The 19,494-nt window shown below is 34.9% G+C and overlaps 1 protein-coding gene and 1 pseudogene across 1 annotated transcript; one reads left to right on the top strand and one right to left on the bottom strand.

Annotated features, from left to right (window-relative positions):
• Nucleotides 1-2,284: 2,284 nt before the first annotated feature.
• On the top strand, nt 2,285-3,594 carry LOC120186749 (probable membrane-associated kinase regulator 5). The gene is made up of 3 exons (XM_039190615.1): nt 2,285-3,260; nt 3,355-3,426; nt 3,512-3,594. The coding sequence occupies exons 1-3, from the start codon at nt 2,510-2,512 to the stop codon at nt 3,592-3,594; spliced, it is 906 nt and encodes a 301-aa protein (XP_039046546.1). The 5' UTR covers nt 2,285-2,509.
• A 4,178-nt stretch (nt 3,595-7,772) lies between these two features.
• LOC120186748 lies at nt 7,773-18,948 on the bottom strand (annotated as a pseudogene).
• Between the last annotated feature and the right edge of the window lie 546 nt (nt 18,949-19,494).

Raw genomic sequence — 19,494 nt, 5'->3', positions numbered from 1 at the left:
TGTTTTTTAAATATTAATTTTTGAGATAAAATATTGATGAGAATATAAATTAATCGATTACTTGATAAGAAGAAAAAATAATTACATTAATATTATTAAGATTATGTCGACCAAAATAAAATTACTTATAAAATCATGAAGACACAATAAATTTATTTAAATTTATATGACTTAATCTTTTTATTATTTATTGTTAATATTTTTCTATTTTACAACAATAGTATTTCTTTTGGTTGTCCTTTCGGTTCTTAAGATTTTGTCTTAATCAATCCGGTCCGTCCCGGGTCGTGCATCTGGTTGTGGTGGGTGGGTCTCCTAACAGGAATTTTCTGTATACACAAAGACTTGAACTCGAGACTTGCTTAAGCGATATCAAACTGTTTATCATTTGAATCAACCCCGTCGATACAACAATAGCATTCATTTGAAAATGAACACTCAATCACATGCTGGTACTGTTGGTGCTCGAACCTATGACCTCCTGAAATAACAACAATTTCTTTGAACACTAAGGTAAATTAGTTCATGCTTAATCAAAATACTAACATCATAAAGTATCATTTGTGATAATTTGATAATAATCAATAATTTAATAAACTGTAAAATCAGATACCGGTTTGATTATTATTTTTACCGTTACATCACATGTGTATATATAAAACTAATTTAATTTTATAAAACGAATGAAACAAATAATTCAGACAGAATTTTAAATTTATCGAAATTATTATTTTTTAATATTTTTTTTATAAAGGCTTGGACCGAGTAAAACAACAAAAAGATAAGAATGGCAGTGATGGAGACGAGTGCACATGTAAATCCAGGATTCGATGTACTTTATTTTTACCGAGAAAGTTTCTGAAAGGCAAGTGAAAAAGGCTGCACTTCTCCTGCAAAAATCTGAACTTATATTAACTTTAGTAAAAAAAAAATTATCTGCAAATATGTGGTAAATTTCCATTTTTTTTACAGAGTAAATTTGCATCATTTGCAAAAAGGTTTCGTCTTTCATCACTCACTCGCAGCAGCAAGCTCCTTCACGTGCTCTGCCTGTTAGTCTCTCACGCAAACTAAAACCATTCATCTGCAAAATTTGCAGTTGAACGGTATAAATAAAAGTAACATTTGGTATCTAATATTTTGGTGAAATTTACAATGAGGTGTCTATACATTTAAAATATATAATGTAAGAGTTATAATTCAATAAAACAACTAATAGATTCCATTAAGGGTCTTCAATGGTAAAAAAAATGATTTTTTAGAGAATTTAGATTCGAGCAATTACATCTGGAGGATATATATCAATTATCGATGGGCTAAAAAAATTTAAACAAATATCATTTTATAATCGTATAAGATTTATATCAAATTATCCCTTAATTTTAGAGTGTTAGAGTTTGTTTTTAAGGCAAAAAGACATAAGAGATCCTTGTAATTTTTTAAAAAACCAACGTGAATCTCATATTTTTTTTCTCAATGTGGCACTCAAACTTAGAAAAAAAACACAATGTGACCCTTTGACCAATATTTTTTCTTCATTGACCATTACAGTGTTGATGTGCCAATTTACAGTGCTGACATGGTAATCTAGGGTGACATATTAATGTGGCGGATAACATGTCATATTGGCTAAATTGGTAACTTAAACATGGCAAGTAGACTGCGACATCAATACCGTTGACTACCACGTTAGCATCGTGAATCGACACGCCAGTACTGTAACGATTCACAACAAAAAAATGTTAATTAAAGGGCCACATTTGATTTATTTTATGAGTTAAAAGGCCACATTGAGAGAAAACTAATACAATGACTATGCTATTTTTTAAAAAAGTACAGGGACCTCTAATATCTTTTTGCCTTTTTTCAATAGGTAGAAGTGATAGAAAATAAAGAGATTAGAAGTGCAAATAAACACAAAAATGGGATTACAGTTTAGACGTTTTAAAAGAATAAATATTATAAAGCAATCATATTTAGTCGGTTGATCAAGTTGTTCATCTTTGTTCTCTCGTATTTCTTTAAGTCATAGATTTTAAATCCACTAGGATCACTCCTCTTCCTTCTCTTAAAATCTTCATTCCCCTCTCCTCTAAGTAAGATTATGATTAGATTTATAATTGTAAAAAAATATAAATATTGTATTAGACATCTTATTAAAATATAGATGTTATATTAAATAATATATCACAATACAAGGATGAAATATGATATTATCCCAATTAAAACCAACATTATTCCTTAAAAATAATCATCACTGGTGAAAAGCAAGGCTGCGAAGCTAAATAAGCTATTTATCCCTTTCTTGTCCGAATCTCTTTGTAAAAGTGAATATCAAAAGCTTACCTCACTCCCCTGAAACTCCATTTTCAATTTCCTGTCATCAAAGGAAGTGCAAAGAGTCCTTTCTCACGAGCTTTTTAAATAGCTAAAAATCAATTCCCAAAGAAGAAAAACCCTAAACAATTCACAGTCATTTTCTCTCTGGATTCTTTCCCTGTTTCCTTCCATGGAAGCTCTGAATTTTCTGAGGTTTTGGAAACATGGTCACGGGGTTTATAGAGTGAACCAAGCCCAACATTGTAATGGAAACGCCGCCGCCGCCGCCAACGCCAAGTTTTCCGGTCATGAGTTCGAAGAAGGTGACGACGCTTTCATCGACTTGGAGTTTCCTTTGCGTGAGGCTGAAGAAGATAAAGGGAATGCTAGGAATGCTGAAGCTTGTTCTTTGTCTCCCAATGATCATTTCTCGAAAAGAAAGATTATGCCGATCGAGCCAGGCCCCAAGCCTCAAACGCCCATCGCTCTGTTGAAATCGGCCCAGAAATTTCGAGTCTTTCACCACAAGAAGACGAAAGCAGAGGCCCCGAAGCACGAACAGCACGGCGGCGGTAACCGTTTCACCAGAGAAAACAGTTCACGGAGAACGAACGGCGAAATCGACGATTCCTCGAAGAGATTATCCAAGGACCTGGTGCACAAATACCTGAACGTAATGAAGCCGTTGTACAAAAAAATCTCCAAGGTAGGAATCTCCGGCGACTCGTCACTGTTATCTACGGCGGCTTCTCCGGCGACAGAGTATTCCACAAAGGAGAAACAGGGGAATTCTAGAGGTATTTATAAGCACATGGGAAAGAGCAAATCGTCGTCAGCCGCAGCATCGCCGATTAACAGGAGAGATGATTCCTTGCTTCTACAACATGACGGGATCCAAAGCGCCATTTTGCATTGCAAGAGATCATTCAATTCATCTAGAGGTGTTAATCACTTAACCATATACTTAATTTCAAACCTTGGGTTTGATTCAAAATTCGATTCTTAGCTCATTTCATTTTCTGGGTTTGCCTGCAGAATCTTCATGGTTGTCGAGATGCACAAGCGATTCTTCTTCACAGGAGAAATTAAGCAATGCTTCTTCAACAGGTATACACAAGCTTCCCTACTACAAAACCCTTTTGAAAAAAACGAAGTTTTAAGCGCTAATCAATCATCTTTTTCTTCTTCTCAGATTCTTCCATGTTTTCACGAGCTACAAGCATTTCCGCCAGAACATCCAGCGAAGAACATAGACTGATCTTTTCAATATCATAACGATGTAAAAATCTGAGAAAGTGTAGTGTTGTTTTTTTGATTGTTGGCTATGATTATTAGCAGTGATCATGAAGAAATCGAAAGCTTGATCTTTAAATTGCTGCAGCTGAAACCATATACTATGTTTGATTTGAAAGGTGAGAGATGTTCAACAGTTTCTTCCATGTTTCCAAATCTGGTAGTTCCCAGTGGGAACTTGCTTCTTCAATCCTTTCAAATGGCTCCAACAGTAATATACTATTCCCAGATTTGCACCATTTAATGAAATTCAAATCTTTAATTCAATTGGATCTCACATCTGAATGCTATTACTTTCAGTACTGGGTATTTAAGGCAATGCATTCAACGTACGCAGTTCGATCGTTTATGAGTGAAGGATTAATGCAAGTTCCACTTCCATCCAAAATGCACTTTTGAACTGTAAGAAATCAGTTAAGTCTGGTTAAAATCTAGGGTAAATTACGTTCCATAGTTGAGTTTTTCGATTATTAAAACTTATAAAAATGTTCAATGATTATATGATATTGTTTTGTTGAGTTTTTAATTATTTAAAGTTATAAAATAATCATTCGATTATTCATATATTTTAAATTTATATTTTTATGTTAAAAAATTGATGGTAATTTGTGTTGAATGTTAATATTCTGATTGAGATATGTTAACTCAAATATTTCTGAGATAAAATTTTATCGTGTCTTAGTCAATAGATTAACGTCCAGCACAGAAAAACTGTCAATTTTAATAAAAATGACAAGCTTGGAACATATAAATAGTCATATGATATTTTGTAACTTTTAATAATCGAAAGATTAAAAAAATAACACTTTATAACTACAAGACTGTTTGTGTTCTTTATCTTGAAGTCTGATAGGTTCTTAGTTTAAATTTTAATAACAATATTATTAAGAGAGACATCCATTAAGTTTAAATATAGATAGTAAAAGGGATGCATGGGATATAAAATGGTCATTAAATTATTATAAAACGATCCTTAAATTTATCAAAATTTATTATTATTTAGGGTAAGTTATGTGTTTAGTATATAAAGTATCAATTTTAATCTGTTTTAATATCTAAATTTTTAATTTTATTTAAAATTATACCTAAAATTTAGTTTTTATTTCATTTTAATATTACTATTCAAAATTTAATATTAAGCTTTAAAAAATGTAAATTTAAATATTGAAACGGGTTAAAACTAATAGTTTAAATACTAAATACGTTAAGTATTAATTTAAAATGATTATGTAATAACCTTTGAATATTATAACTACATATTTAATACTTAAACTATGTGATTTAGATCGTTTTATTACCTAAACAAATGTGAATAGAGATGCTCTGTGGGTGACCCCTATGGCAGTGTGGACAAGCCAAGCCATGCCTATTACATGGGCAGAGAGGGTAAAGTTTGAATATTCTCAATCAATCTGCCTCAGCCGAGAACTATGGCCATACAGTTCATCAGTGACAACTGACATAACATAACTCTGCTTATAATATATAATATTCTTCGTACCCTTTGAAGTTGAACGATTCATTCATCTAACCACTGTATCTGTTACATATTCCATGGTCATATCCACATATTCTATACACTTGTTGGTATGGTTACGTACTTATGTGCCATCATGGTCATGGTGGTGCCTCATCTCATCATCTTTTCCCACAATTTATTTGTCCCTACTCCAAAGTAGTCACCAATTTTGGACCCTACATTTTTCAATCTAGAATTTGAAACCTAATCTTATATTTCATACAACTTATCTAATTCAAAATTAATAATCTTGTAAAATGGAATATTAAAATTTATCAATTTTTATATTATAATATGGACAAAGCTACCATGTCTAGAGATGGACATGAGACTTAAATCCGACTAGTTTTGATTTGATCCTATTTAATTGGGACATATTTAAAAAAAATCGAGTTCAGTTTGGGTTGAGGTTTAGGGTGAAAAATACATTACCTGATTTGATTAAAAAAAATTATATTTTTACCTTATATATTTAAAAATAATTGCAATAATATATATATATATATTTCAATTAGATTCATATTTTTATTGAATAAAAACAATATTTTTATAAATATATTTATTTTTAGTCCGATTGGCTTCGGGTTTTTTTTTTTTGAAAAATTGGATCAAATGAAATAATCTCTAAACTCATATCAGATCGAATCAAATTCGAGTGAATAATATATATTTTTTAAATCAAAATGAGTTGATCGAAAATCTGATCTAATCTGACCGAGACATACCACTCCCATGTCTTTGAAATTTGAACTAGGGAATGGGCGGCCATGTACAATGATCAAAATCAGATTTGATAGGCCATTTGTCAAATAATAACATAGGGGTCACATACATAAAGAGGACCGGACAATATTGTTCACTTCGCCCAGATTTGTTCTGTATCTTTGCTCCCACATCATGTTTCTTTGTTTTATTCTTAGACCAACATTTAAAAGGAAATAAAAAGTTTTCGATATCAAAAGTGAACAGAGAGAGGCACTGGATTTTCCACCTTGGCTTTTTACTCGGGCTTCCATGGATTTTTCTTCTTGGATTTTCTCAAAAATGACGTCATTTTTCAATATTAATAGTGCATCAAAAAGATGTAGAAAAATATTATGCATATACGTTTTTTTTATCGTTATCTGAATTTGATTTTTCAATGTAGATGGTTGAATTGAGTAATTAAAATAAATTTCAGGTTAAATTACACATTTAGCATCTAAACTATCAATTTTGATCCGTTTTAATACTTAAACTTTCAAGATTTTTAAAAGTTTACCTAAAGTTTAATTTTTGTTTCATTTTAGCACCCGTCGTTTAAAACTTTAATTCTTGTTTCATTTTAGTACCCCACTCAAAATTTAATGTTATGTTTTAAAAATATTGAAAGTTTAGGTATTAAAATTAATTAAAACTAATAGTTTATGTACTAAATACGTAATTTATCCTAAATTTTATGATTCAGATTGATTTAAATAAGTTGGATATTATAAATATCATATTTGATCAGAAAATCACGTTTGAGTATTGATTTGAAACCAAGCCTAGTTTTGATATCTTAATCAACTGAAAAAACATCAGGTGCCAATTTTAGTTTCAAAGCCAGTTTCAGGTACCTAATTGGATTTAGAAAAACTTAAAGTACCAAATTGAATTTTGAAGTAAAATTCGGTTATCAAGATGAGTTGTGCGTAAACATGATTTACGATTGAATATTAATTTGATTGATATTATTATTAGTTTAACATTTAACATGTTATTATTATTATTATTATTATTATTATTATTATTATTATTATTATTATGTTGTTTTATTGATTTTAAGATTTCGTTTTGATTAATCTGGATTGATTCGCGTCACACACTTAGTTTTGGTAAGTGAGTCTTCCAACAACGATTTTCTAGATATACAAAGACTTGAACCGGAGAACTGACTTAATCGATATCAAATTGTTTACCACTTGAACTAACTCTCGTTGATTAAATATTTTATTATTAAACAAAAATAATATAAATTAAATTAAGATTCAATCCACTAGCAAATAAAAGTGTTAAAATACGGTAAAATTCAAGGAAAGATAATTTAATTTAAGATTAAAAACAATAATCTTTAACGCAATTGAAAATATAATAAAAAATCATAACATGATTGAATGTAACTCAGAATATTAATTTTTTTCTAACATTTTTGATTGATTCAAAAATATTACAAACATTTAGATTGTGTCCAAAATCGCAGTTTTTAAACTTTAAATTACGGTGGTTCACCCTTAAAACATAGAATTAGGGGAGTGGCAGGGGCGGCGCGAATTGCGCGACCACGCATGCCCCAAAAAAAGTATATATATAGTGGTGTTTTTCTAATAAACGCCACTATAGATAGATCTATTGCGACGGATTTTTATAAACACCACTACTATTGTGCAGGCTCCAAAAAAAATGCTAAAAAAATTATATATATAGTGGCGTTTTTTTCAATAAACACCACTATAGATGGACCTATTGCGACGTGTTTTAAAAAAAATGCCACTATTGTTACCCCAAAATCGAATATATCTAAAACAAATAAGGCCCATTTATAAGAATTTGTACAGGACCCCCGAAAACCTAGCCACGGCCCTGCATAGAATATATATTCCATTGGTGCCACAAACAAGACAAAGTAAACAAAATTCCGACAACCTTAACCAGCTTCTTCACTTGCATATAATATTACCCAGTTTCCTCGAATGGATATCAATTTCCATAGTACAATTCATTCGAGCAGATTTCTTCCTCTTTATCACCTTCATCGAATGAATCTTCCCTTCCAACTTTGAATAACTCGTCAATGGCAGAACTCCCGAGCTAATATCACTTCCCGATACCCTATCCGTCGCGTTCGACGACAAACTGCTCGACCTCAACTCGACGACAACATTGACTTTCTTGGTCGACCTAATCCTGGCTCGACCCTTCTCGATCGTGGCCTACCCAATCGATGTGTCCCTGTACGCAAACGTGACTGTGCCAACTTCGTACTTGAAATCATCGAAATTCATGTTCTTCACCGTGAATTGCGTGCTCATCCGAAGGTCGAACGAAGGGGAAGCTTCGGTTCCGACGTTAAAGTCGCCGTCGTCGATGAACGATGCTGCTCGAACACGGAACTTCGGATTTTTCGCACGCATGACCGTTAACATGAAAACCAATATAAGTCCTGTCTGGAACACGGCAAAGAGTAGTATATACGACAGGCACTTCATTCGGTTCCTTTTCCTTAGGACATTCGAGTTAGCCGAAAATCGAAGTTTTTTCAATCTTATTTTTTTATATTCATAAGATTTAAATTAGAGATTTAACTGTAAATATATTAATTATTTTTATCATTCGACCCATTAAATATGATAATTCGAAATATAATACAATAAGTTTCGTTGACACTTGACCGCGTTAGGCACACTTGAACCTCTACCTTCATTTGCTTCTGTTGCTAATGGATGTGTACGTTACAGAAGATTATTGATTCTTGACCATAATCATTACATGTTGACCTAAAGTTTAATTATTATGCGTTACTAGTTTTATTTTAATGATAGCAAACAGTAAAGGCCAACATCTCTACCAAAAATGATGCGTTCATCTAGAAGATGTAATTTCCATTTTCTAAGTAGATTAAAATTCTCTTTTTATTTTTATTTTTTTTAGTGAGCCGCGGTATTGGTTTTGATACTGCTTATCAACCATGGGTGTTTTTTTAGTTTTAATAAGAATAATTATGTCTTTATGGCACGATTATCTCTACCTTTTGGTAATTTTCGGTCGTTTGATCATTTTTTTTCTTTGTTATCACGCTGATCATTCATGCTTTGGACCCTCATATTGATTTAGATACGCGTTTTGTTCTCGTGGATTGTTTTCTCACGTCGTCTAACTCTGATTTGCGATTTTTCGGTGGTATTTAATTAACTTCATCACCATTTGTGATTCGCTTGCCGATGCAGTCAAATTTATTCATATCTTTATTTTGTTCGAGCATTTTGGTTAGATTTTTTTTACATTTTCTTTCTTTAGTCATTGTGTGGTCTAGGTGGCTATTTTTTATATCGATAGTCATAAGAAAAATGTTCTAATTATAATTTAGTTTATGTTTATGGTTATGTTGGTAAATCTTTGTTATTCGGGATATTTTTTGTTTTTTTTTTGTAAATAAAGACAAACTACCCTACTGAACTAAACTATCATACTTTCTGCCTCATTGAGCCATAACTCGTAAACCGTTGCTGTTGGTGTTTCAAAATTGCAGCTTCTTGTGTCACTGGTTCGGGCCAATTTGGCAATTTTTAATAACACTAGCGGGTTTTCTTATAAAAATTATAATTATCTGAAAAAATTGCTCATAATAAAATTTTAGTTCGATAGTTAAAAATAATTATTGTCTTTTTGAAATATTAAAGATTTTAATATAAAAATTTATTTTTAACTATTGTAATTTTTTTTGGTTGGCAAGATTAAATTTATTGATGTTATAACGATAAAGCTAAACCTGAGTTTTATGTCCCATTAAAAACCTCTCTAAATTTAGGTAAAGGAAAAGAGTACATACAACCAGGGAAACCACAACCACCTCATAAGAGACAAAACCGAAAAACAAATAACAATAAAAATCAACTACACTACCTCATAAAAACGTTCTCATCTCATCGAACCAGCAAACAAAAAACTCAAACCATAGAAATAAAACCAAAGCAAAACATCTCACTAAAAACCACAAAAAAATAACAGAACACCATTATACTTGTTGGGAAATAAACGAGTAACAAGTAATTTCCCTATAGCTAGATTAGTGAGAATACAAAATAAAAGCGGAAAAAATAATACCCGAAAAATTGATAACTGAGTTCAACCAATTGTGCTTACGTCTCCGGACTGCTGCAAATCTTTTACTAAAGAGAAAAAATTACAGGTGTTTACAAAACACACTTGAGAGAGAACTGTAAGATTTTGGGATGATTTTGAAGCTAAATGAGCTACGGTATTTATAGTTGAACCTTAGGGACTAATCTTTGAAAATACCCTAAAGTGCAATGATTAAATGTGTGATTTAACCATTGCCAAAAAATCAACAATATCAGCCCCCTTTTGACTTCCCCATTTTCGGTGCCTACATTTGAAAATTAAGCCACCCATTAGCCAAAAAAATCAAAAAAGAACAACCCCTTTTTTACTTCCTCCCATTTCGGTGCCTAACTTCAACAATCTCCCACTTGAAGACTGATTTTAATCTGTCTTCACACCTCGATCAATACAGCAGCTTTTCTAGTCTTGTTATTCTAGCATGCCAACTGAAGTTGAACACAATTTCAGTTTTTCCGTGGTCACCGTCTTTGTCAACATGTCTGCCAGATTTTGAGCTCCACTAATCTTTTCAAGTTTCAAAATCCCATCTTCCAGAAGAGACCGAATAAAATGATATCTCAATTGTATGTGCTTCGTCCTGGAATGAAAAGACGGTTTCTTTGCTAGATGGATAGCACTTTGACTGTCGCAATACAAGACATTGTTTTCTTGTTTCTTGCCTAACTCTTCCAAGAAACTTTGGAGCCAAACCATCTCATTGTTGGCTTCTGTAACAGCGACATATTCTGCTTCAGTTGTAGAGAGAGCAACTATCTTCTGTAGTTGAGAAACCCAACTCACTGCAGTACCTCCTAGAGTATAGACATACCCTGTAGTGCTCCTTCTGATGTCGACATTTCCGGCTAAGTCAGCATCTACATAGCCAGTTAGTATTGTATCTCCACATTTGAAACAAAGTGTTTTGTTTGTGGTACCCCGCAGATATCTGAGGATCCATTTGACTGCTTCCCAGTGTACCTTGCCCGGATTATTCATGTACCTGCTAACAACTCCCACTACTTGAGCAATATCTGGTCTGGTACAAACTATGGCATACATCAGACTTCTAATTGCTGAGGCATACGACACCTTCACCATGTGTGCACGTTCTTCCTCCGTCTTTGGTGACTGTTCTTTGGAGACTCTGAAATGAAAACCTAAAGGTGTACTTACTGGTTTAGCATCTTGCATGTTGAACCTGGAGAGTACTTTGTTGATGTACTCAGCCTGTGATAACATCAAAGTCCCCGACTTTGTGTCTCTCTTGATCCTCATCCCAAGAATATGCTTTGCAGCGCCCAGATCCTTCATAGCAAACTGCTTCGACAATTTTTGCTTAAAGTGTATAATCTCTTGCATGTTTGAGCCTGCAACGAGCATGTCATCAACATACAACAATAAAATAATAAAAATGTTGTCAAACCTCTTGATGTAGCAACAATGGTCTGCTTGGCATCTGGTAAAACCACTGATACTCATGAAACTATCAAACTTCTTGTTCCACTGTCTAGGAGCTTATTTTAAACCATACAAGCTCTTCTTCAACCTGCATACCAGGTTTTTCTTGCCTGCCTGTATGAAGCCTTCTGGCTGCCTCATATAGATTGCTTCCTCCAAATCACCATGAAGAAAAACTGTCTTTACATCTAACTGCTCAAGATGTAAATTCTCTGCAGTTACAATTTTTAACACCAGTCTGATTGTAGACAGTTTTACGACTGGAGAGAAAATTTCATTGTAGTCAATACATTCTTTTTGCTGAAAGCCTTTAACAACCAATCTTGCTTTGTAGCGTTTGCTCCCATTGTGCTCTTCTTTGATCCTGTAGATCCACTTGTTATGGAGAGCTTTCTTGTCTGGTGGTAATTCAGTTAATTCCCACGTCTGATTTGAAATAAGCGAGTCCATCTCATCTTTCATGGAAGACTCCCACTTGACTGAATCCTCCACTTGCATTGCTTTATCATAGAACTCTGGTTCACCATTGTTGGTCAGCAACAAGTAGTGCAAAGAAGGAGAATACCGTTGGGTTGGTTTAGGAATTCTGGAGGAGCGTCTTAGTTCCGGTGTGCCTGGCTCTTCTTGAACCGCTTCAGGACTGATCTGAACATCATTTCCAGAAATCTCCTCGAACTCAGCAAATTCTTTTGTTTCAGCTTTGGTATTTGAACTGCTTGATTCTACAGTTGACCTGTCTTTGTACATCACATTCTCATTGAAAATGACATCCCTGCTTCTGATGATCTTCCGATTTTCATAGTCCCAAAATCGGTAACCGAACTCATCACCGCCATAACCAACAAAGGCACATTTGTTGGACTTAGCATCAAGTTTACTTCTTTCAGCAGAGTCTATGTGTACATAAGAAATACAACCAAACACTCTTAAGTGTGAAAGGTTTATTTCTTTCTTGCTCCAAACTTTCTCTGGTATTCTGCCATCCAAAGGAACTGAGGGCCCACGGTTGATCAGGTAAGCTGCAGTGTTGATAGCTTCAGCCCATAGAAATTTGGGTAATCCGGAATGTATCCTCATGCTTCTAGCACGTTCATTCAGAGTTCTGTTCATACGCTCTGCTACGCCATTCTACTGCGGTGTCATGGGAACTGTTGCCTCCATCTTGATCCCATTGTTTGCGCATAAATCTCTGAATCTCCTATTTTTGTACTCTTCTCCATTGTCAGACCTCAACCGCTTGACTTTCAGACCAATCTCATTTTCCACCATGGCCTTCCATTTTCTGAAGGTATCAAAGACTTCTGATTTCTTCTTCAGAAAATAAACCCACACCTTCCTTGTAGAATCATCGATGAATGTGACATAATATAATGAGCCTACAAGAGATGGTACTAGAGATGGTCCCCATATATCAGTATGAACCAACTCTAACTTTTCAGCCTTGGGTGTCTTACCAATCTTTGCAAAGCTGACTTTCTTTTGTTTGCCAAAGATGCAATCCTCGTATAGTCCGACATCTACATTCTTTAGATCCGGTAACTTCTCATTTGACAAAAGTGTCTTCATCCCTTTCTCGGTCATATGGCCAAGCCTTTGGTGCCATAGGTTTGATTTTCCATCAGCATCTGCTATTGCAATGATATTCTCTAAATTTGAGGTTATATATAGAGTACCAGTTTTCTTACCACGAGTAATGACGAGTGCTTCTTTAGTAATCTTCCATTCACAGCCTGAAAAGATTGGGCTAAATCCTTCACCATCAAGCTGTCCTACAGAAATCAATTTTCTTTTGAGGCCAGGAATATTTCTCACTCCTTTCAGCATCCAGGTGGTCTCGTTTGGCAACTTTAATCGGATGTCTCCTTTTTCGACGATCTTCAAGGTTTCATCATCGGCTAGATGAACCTTCCCAAAATCACCATTGATATAGTTCTCCATGATTTCTCGGCATGGGGTGGAGTGGAAATATGCCCCTGAATCCAAGATCCAGGATTAAATCATACTATTGACGCTTAAAATCGTGGCATCACTTGTCTCCTCTGTCATGTTTGTAGATTCCTGTGCGTCGGTATCTTTCTTCAGTGCTCGACAATCCATTTTAAAGTGACCCTTCTTGCCACAATTATAACAGGTAAAATCTTTCTTTCCCGTTCTGGATTTTCCCCGTCTGGATTTTGATCTGCCATGATTTGAATTTCTTTGTGAAGTTCTCCCTTTGGACTCCGTGTGCAAGGCTGAGGAGGTTGATGCTTCACCCGATTCTCTCCGTCAAATTTCTTCGCTCAGTACCAGATCCCGAACATCGTCGAATTTCAATTTACTATTTCCCGACGAGCTACTAACTGCTGTAACAGTAGCATTCCAACTGTCTGGTAGAGATGATAAGAGAATTAAAGCTCGAACTTCATCATCGAATTCAATTTACACGGAACTCAACTGGGTTGTGATTGTGTTTAGTTCATTCAGGTGTTGAGCCACTGATGCCCCTTCCGTCATCCACAAATTGAATAATCGCCTCATCAAATGAACTTTGTTTGAGGCCGATGGCTTCTCATACATACTGGAGAGAGTCGCCATAAGACCCGCTATGGTCTTTTCCTTTGCTATGTTGAAAGCAACATTTCGGGACAACGTCAGTCGGATAACTCCAAGGGCTTGTCGGTCGAGAAGAGCTCAGTCTTCATTCTTCATGCCCTCTAGTTGCTTTCCTGAGAGGGGTTGATATAGATTTTTCTGGTACAGAAAATCTTCGATCTGCATCTTCCAAAAGCCAAAGTCCGCACCATCAAACTTTTCAATTTTCACATTCCCTTCATCTGCAACCATCGCTCCCACTCGAATCTGGCTTCTTCGGATCGTTTCTGACAATTTGTGCGAACCACCGTGTATTATAATACCTCCGTCGACAAATTCGTATCGCCGACAAAATTTCACTATTCACGTTAATAGTAATGAATAGTAACCTCACAAAAATTGATAAAATTCACAACCCAAAAGCTCTGATATCAGTTGTTGGGAAATAAACGAGTAACAAGTAATTTTCCTATAGCCAGATTAGTGAGAATACAAAATAAAAGCGGAAAAAATAATACCCGAAAAATTGATAACGGAGTTCAGCCAATTGTGCTTACGTTTCCGGACTGCTGCAAATCTTTTACTAAAGAGAAAAAATTACAGGTGTTTACAGAACACACTTGAGAGAGAACTAGAAGATTTTGGGATGATTTTGAAGCTAAATGAGCTAGGGTATTTATAGTTGAAGCTTAGGGACTAATCTTTGAAAGATACCCTAAAGTGTAATGACTAAATATGTGATTTAACCATTGCCAAAAAATCAACAATATCAGCCCCCTTTTGACTTCCCCATTTTCGGTGCCTACATTTGAAAATTAAGCCTTCCATTAGCCAAAAAAATAAAAAAAAGAACAACCCCTTTTTGACTTCCCCCCATTTCGGTGCCTAACTTCAACAATACTAACACTATAGACAACCACATAAAAAACATACCACCAATGTAACACATTAGGACAGTACGACACACAGTCGACCGATTTAAGGTGCTATACAGAACCACCGAAGTGACTAACTAACTTATTCTTACTTTCTTGTACTTTAAAACGACTCTTTACATCTGAGAACCCTCAAAATATATAGATACCTACATACTGACTCTTAACTGACTTTACAACTCAATACAATTGAATTCATGAATATACATGCCATTTAAAAAACTTATGGCGTACTCTGCTCTGTGTTGGATATGGACCTTGGTCTCTCTAAAGCTTTTCAACTGTTGAATCTACTAATCTGCCCACAGAAACATCCGCCACACTAACAACTAAAACATAGTAAAAGTTTATCACTGAAATACTCAAGCTATCAAGTCTACTGTTATATGGTCTACTGGTTTGTTATGTTATGCTTTAGTGAGTATACTCGTATACTTATTATATGGTAGACATCATGGTGCGACTGAGAGTTATGTATTTCGAAGCTCACACACCCTCTAGTCTACCGAGAATGTGGCCCTGAAATCTCTGCATCGAACACCACACTCTCGACTAGCACACTCTTTGAATGTCGGACCTTGCGCCCAAACTAGTCAACTTAAAGTGCCTTGCGCACTCCCTAAGGATATCAGAACTGAATTTATACTTTCGACTCTTTTATCTTTTCTAAAGGAACTCGGGTGTCCAAGCATTTAACCAAGGCTAGTCTTATTTGATTCTATTTTTATTCTTGTTTCTACGTTTGGATTAAACATTAATACAAGTTATCACTTGTAGTCTTATTCGAGAGAAATTATAAGCTTTCGGGAAACCTCACTTACCTTTATACTTTCTCTTGACTTAAAACTCAAACCATACCCTTGGTATCGATACTGTCCTTACAATATCAATACTCTCTCAGCAGTATCGATACCCTACCTAAGGTATCGATACCCCTACAACTATTTCATCCATTTTAACCCAACTTTAAACACCTTATATAATACTTATTCTAATGTTTTACACCAATTCGATCTCATTTATGGTCATACTATGGGTCTAGGGCCTCTCAGGCAACGTTTTGTCCAAAACTAAAAGTATAGATACTAGCCCAAGAGTATCAATACTCTTGTAAAAGTTTCGATACTTTTAAACTATGACCCAAAGTTTCGATACTCTTGCCCAGAAACTCACAAATTTTCCCAAAACGAAGAACAAGTATCGATACTCTACCTGCTGAAGTCATAAAACACATATGAAAAATGATATATTTCAATCCCAAAGACCCTAGTGAGGTCCCCAAACATTCTTTAAAGTATTATGTGATTACAAGTAGCATACATAAGGCTTTATATTATGCTTTTAACATAAATCATGTAATCTACCATTAACATATAACACTAAGCTTCATAACTTACTCTCAAGCTTAAACTCATTTCTAATGATCACTAGGAGTGTGGAAGAGTTGATAGTATATTACCTGGCCTCCTTGGTTGCTAAAATCTCCCTCAACTCAACTGGGAGTTACCTTACCTTTATCATTTTCTTTAGAACTTCACCCACCTCATTGGCTAATCAAAACAAAACTAGGGATTACTAACTTGTCTTTGACTTGGAAACTAAGTTAAAACACTCTATACTACTTAATATTACTCAAAACAAGCTTAAATCTTTAGGTTCCTTTCAAACTCCCAAAAATCCATTTTAAAAACAAATTCTAAAACTCGCAAAATGAAGCTTGAAACAAAGTTTGAAGGATGGAGAGAAATATTCTTACCTTGGCTAAACAAATCTAAGATTAGAATGCTTGAAATTTAGCTCTTGAAAAGAAGAAGAAATAAAAACTAATGGAATGAAGAATAAGAAGAGTGGGTGAGATATTATGGGGACTTTGGTTACGTCAAAAGATATAAAAAGGGGGGAAAGTTTTCAACTTCAACAAAATGGGTAAACTACACTTTAGGTCCTTCACCTATTCACTTTAAAACTATCTCTTACCTTTAACTCTTGGGCATACCTTAGGCCTAACACCTATATAACTTGGTCCAACTATCTTGAGAGGTCTAACTGGCTTGACTTAAAGGTTTCAGATTGACCCAAACTACCAACCCGAGTTTCGGGGTATTACAAACAAGCTTTGAAAACATCGCGTCTCTTAATTCCTGCTTTCGCAAGATTATTAGCCATGCCAACATGTGAGCGAGGCGTAAAACATAATTTAACTCTTCCAATAAGCCCCGATAATCTGTCGATCTCATCAAAAACATTCCACCAGGACCAAGGTCGTAGTAAAATATCCCCCAACCAATTGAAAATTACTTTTGAATCGATTTCAATATCTAGAGCGACCTTTCCATTCCATTCAGTCTCTCTAAACACTTCCAAAGCAAACTTTTGCCAATAACTTTGCACAATCTGTACCCAAATTCTTTACAGGACCATAAAAAAGAGCTTGAATGTAACCATCCTCACACTGAAGAACTCCCCCACACCCCACCATCTCCATCTCGGACACACCATCAATCACAAATATCACACTTCCTTGCTGTGGATAATACTAATCTGGAAAGGGCTCTTGAACCAAATAAATATACAAACGAGGATTATCCCACCATTCGTTTTCTTCTGTTAACACCAACTCTTTAGGTGCTTTTATCCAAATGAAGGCTCTCATTTCAGTAAAATCTCCCTGCTCGATCGAGCAGCCAAATGATTCTATCATCAGCATCAACATGTAAACAAATTTCACTTGCCATTGATTTAATATCTTCAACCATTTTTAATTCACGATCCAACAAACTACGACTGAATAACGACAACCAATCTACTTCAATGAGATACCTTTTACAGCCACTTCAGACACTTTACAATCTTTTTTAATCACCAGTCTAAACAACCTTGGAAATAAAACAACCAATGTTTTTTCACCCTCCCAAAAATCCAACCAAAATAATACATTTTTTCCATCACCTATGTTACTAAGATAAACAAAAAGAGGGATATTGGATCCCCTTGTCTCATCCCTTTCTTCATCCTGAACTCCTTTTACCTGAAATAAGCTTATTCTAAATGTGTCTCGATCCATTCTCAAGCATCCAATCTCTAGCAGTCGAATTGATAAGCGAAAAAACAAACAAGTTTGGACTGACGAGGCTAACCTTGACGGGAGAAGTTTTACAGTGATCGAATCTTCCTAAGCCAACAGAAGAAAGGTAAGGTTTATTTCTCAGCAGCCGCAAATAACTTCCTTTGCTCAGTCCCACCCATTGAAGGATCAAACATAATCAACCAAGAACCAAAAGTAAGATCAACCACAAAGAAGAAAAGAATATGGCACGGGAAGAATCAAGATCCAAAATCTCAGAATTCATCAGGCCTGCTAATGAGCGCCGAGAGAAAAAAAAGAACGAGTGCCATCTCCGATCCTACTAAGCATGTGAAAAAAAGATAGCAGCAACCAGGGAGTGTTGAAATACTTGAAATAGTTTCTCTTCAATGATGCCTTCCATTTGTCCGACAATTTCACACTATCAAATATCTCAGCATAATAAAAGTCTTCAAGCGTCTTCGAGCACAATTGTATGGACTTCCATGAACGTTGGGAATTTGATTTGAAATTCCTGTATTGTCGTATTCCTTGGGGTGAAGGAAGATGAGTGCAATGTACTAAGTCTAGCAGATGGATGAACTCTTTCCTAGGTAAGGGACCGTGAGACAAGTCGAAGAAAGAAAGAACCAACCTAGCAAACTCCTTGATTTCTCCGGCATCCAGTACTATCATTTTATACAACTCGAAAATCACAAAGAACGGTAGTTGGTTTTCGAATCATTTTGCATGTCCGTTCGAATACGCTCCGCTGCGAAAATACTTTCTTTAAAACCCTTCAAGCAGATTAGCTGAACAATGAAGCATCCATCGAGAATCATCATTTCTGCGAATGCTGCGGAACCAAGGTCGAGAGGAAGACATACTTCAAACCATCTGCGGGTTTCATATTCTAAGAGTCTCATGCCTGATCGAAATTCGTCGATCTCACGTTTGATTTCCTCAAAACCCGGTTCATATGCTCTTTCATTTACTTGACGTAACCGATGAGAAACTTCAGCTATACAACAGGTTCCCGACAGTCCTATTCGCCCGTGTAGAATGATCAAGATCAGATTTGATCACATACATAAAGAGAACCTGCCAGTAGTGTTCACTTCTCCCAGATTTGTTATGTATCTATTGCTCCCACATCATGTTTCTTTGTTTTATTCTCCGACCAACATCTTAAAAGAAAGAAAATATTTTTTTCTCCCAAAATTGACATCATTTTTAAATTGCCCAATGTGCTAATATTATAATTTAAGATTTTACCACTTCTCCAAAATCTATTATTTATATATTCTCTCAATTTAATTATAATTTTAATAAATTTAATCTTTTAATTAAAAATATCTCTTAATCTTTTAATTGCTAATGATAATTAATTCGTAGTGAACGATGGTATAAGTGATTAATAATGTAATTAACCATTAGTAAATCACGTAGAAGTGTTAAGAGTTAAGACCAGG

Source organism: Hibiscus syriacus, unplaced genomic scaffold (genome assembly GCF_006381635.1).
Source record: "Hibiscus syriacus cultivar Baekdansim isolate YM2019G1 unplaced genomic scaffold, ASM638163v2 tig00113719_pilon, whole genome shotgun sequence".
NCBI lineage: Eukaryota > Viridiplantae > Streptophyta > Magnoliopsida > Malvales > Malvaceae > Hibiscus > Hibiscus syriacus.
Note: the sequence above shows the minus strand (reverse complement) of the source record. Positions and strands in the feature narration are given on the sequence as shown.

What these genes read in the sequence shown, in the direction of transcription:
- LOC120186749 (XM_039190615.1), top strand. Translation starts at nt 2,510, where the DNA reads ATGGAAGCTCTGAATTTTCTGAGGTTTTGGAAACATGGTCACGGGGTT. An exon ending in ATCATTCAATTCATCTAGAG is followed by an intron (nt 3,261 to 3,354) that starts GTGTTAATCACT and finishes GTTTGCCTGCAG; the next exon opens with AATCTTCATGGTTGTCGAGA. An exon ending in AAGCAATGCTTCTTCAACAG is followed by an intron (nt 3,427 to 3,511) that starts GTATACACAAGC and finishes TCTTCTTCTCAG; the next exon opens with ATTCTTCCATGTTTTCACGA.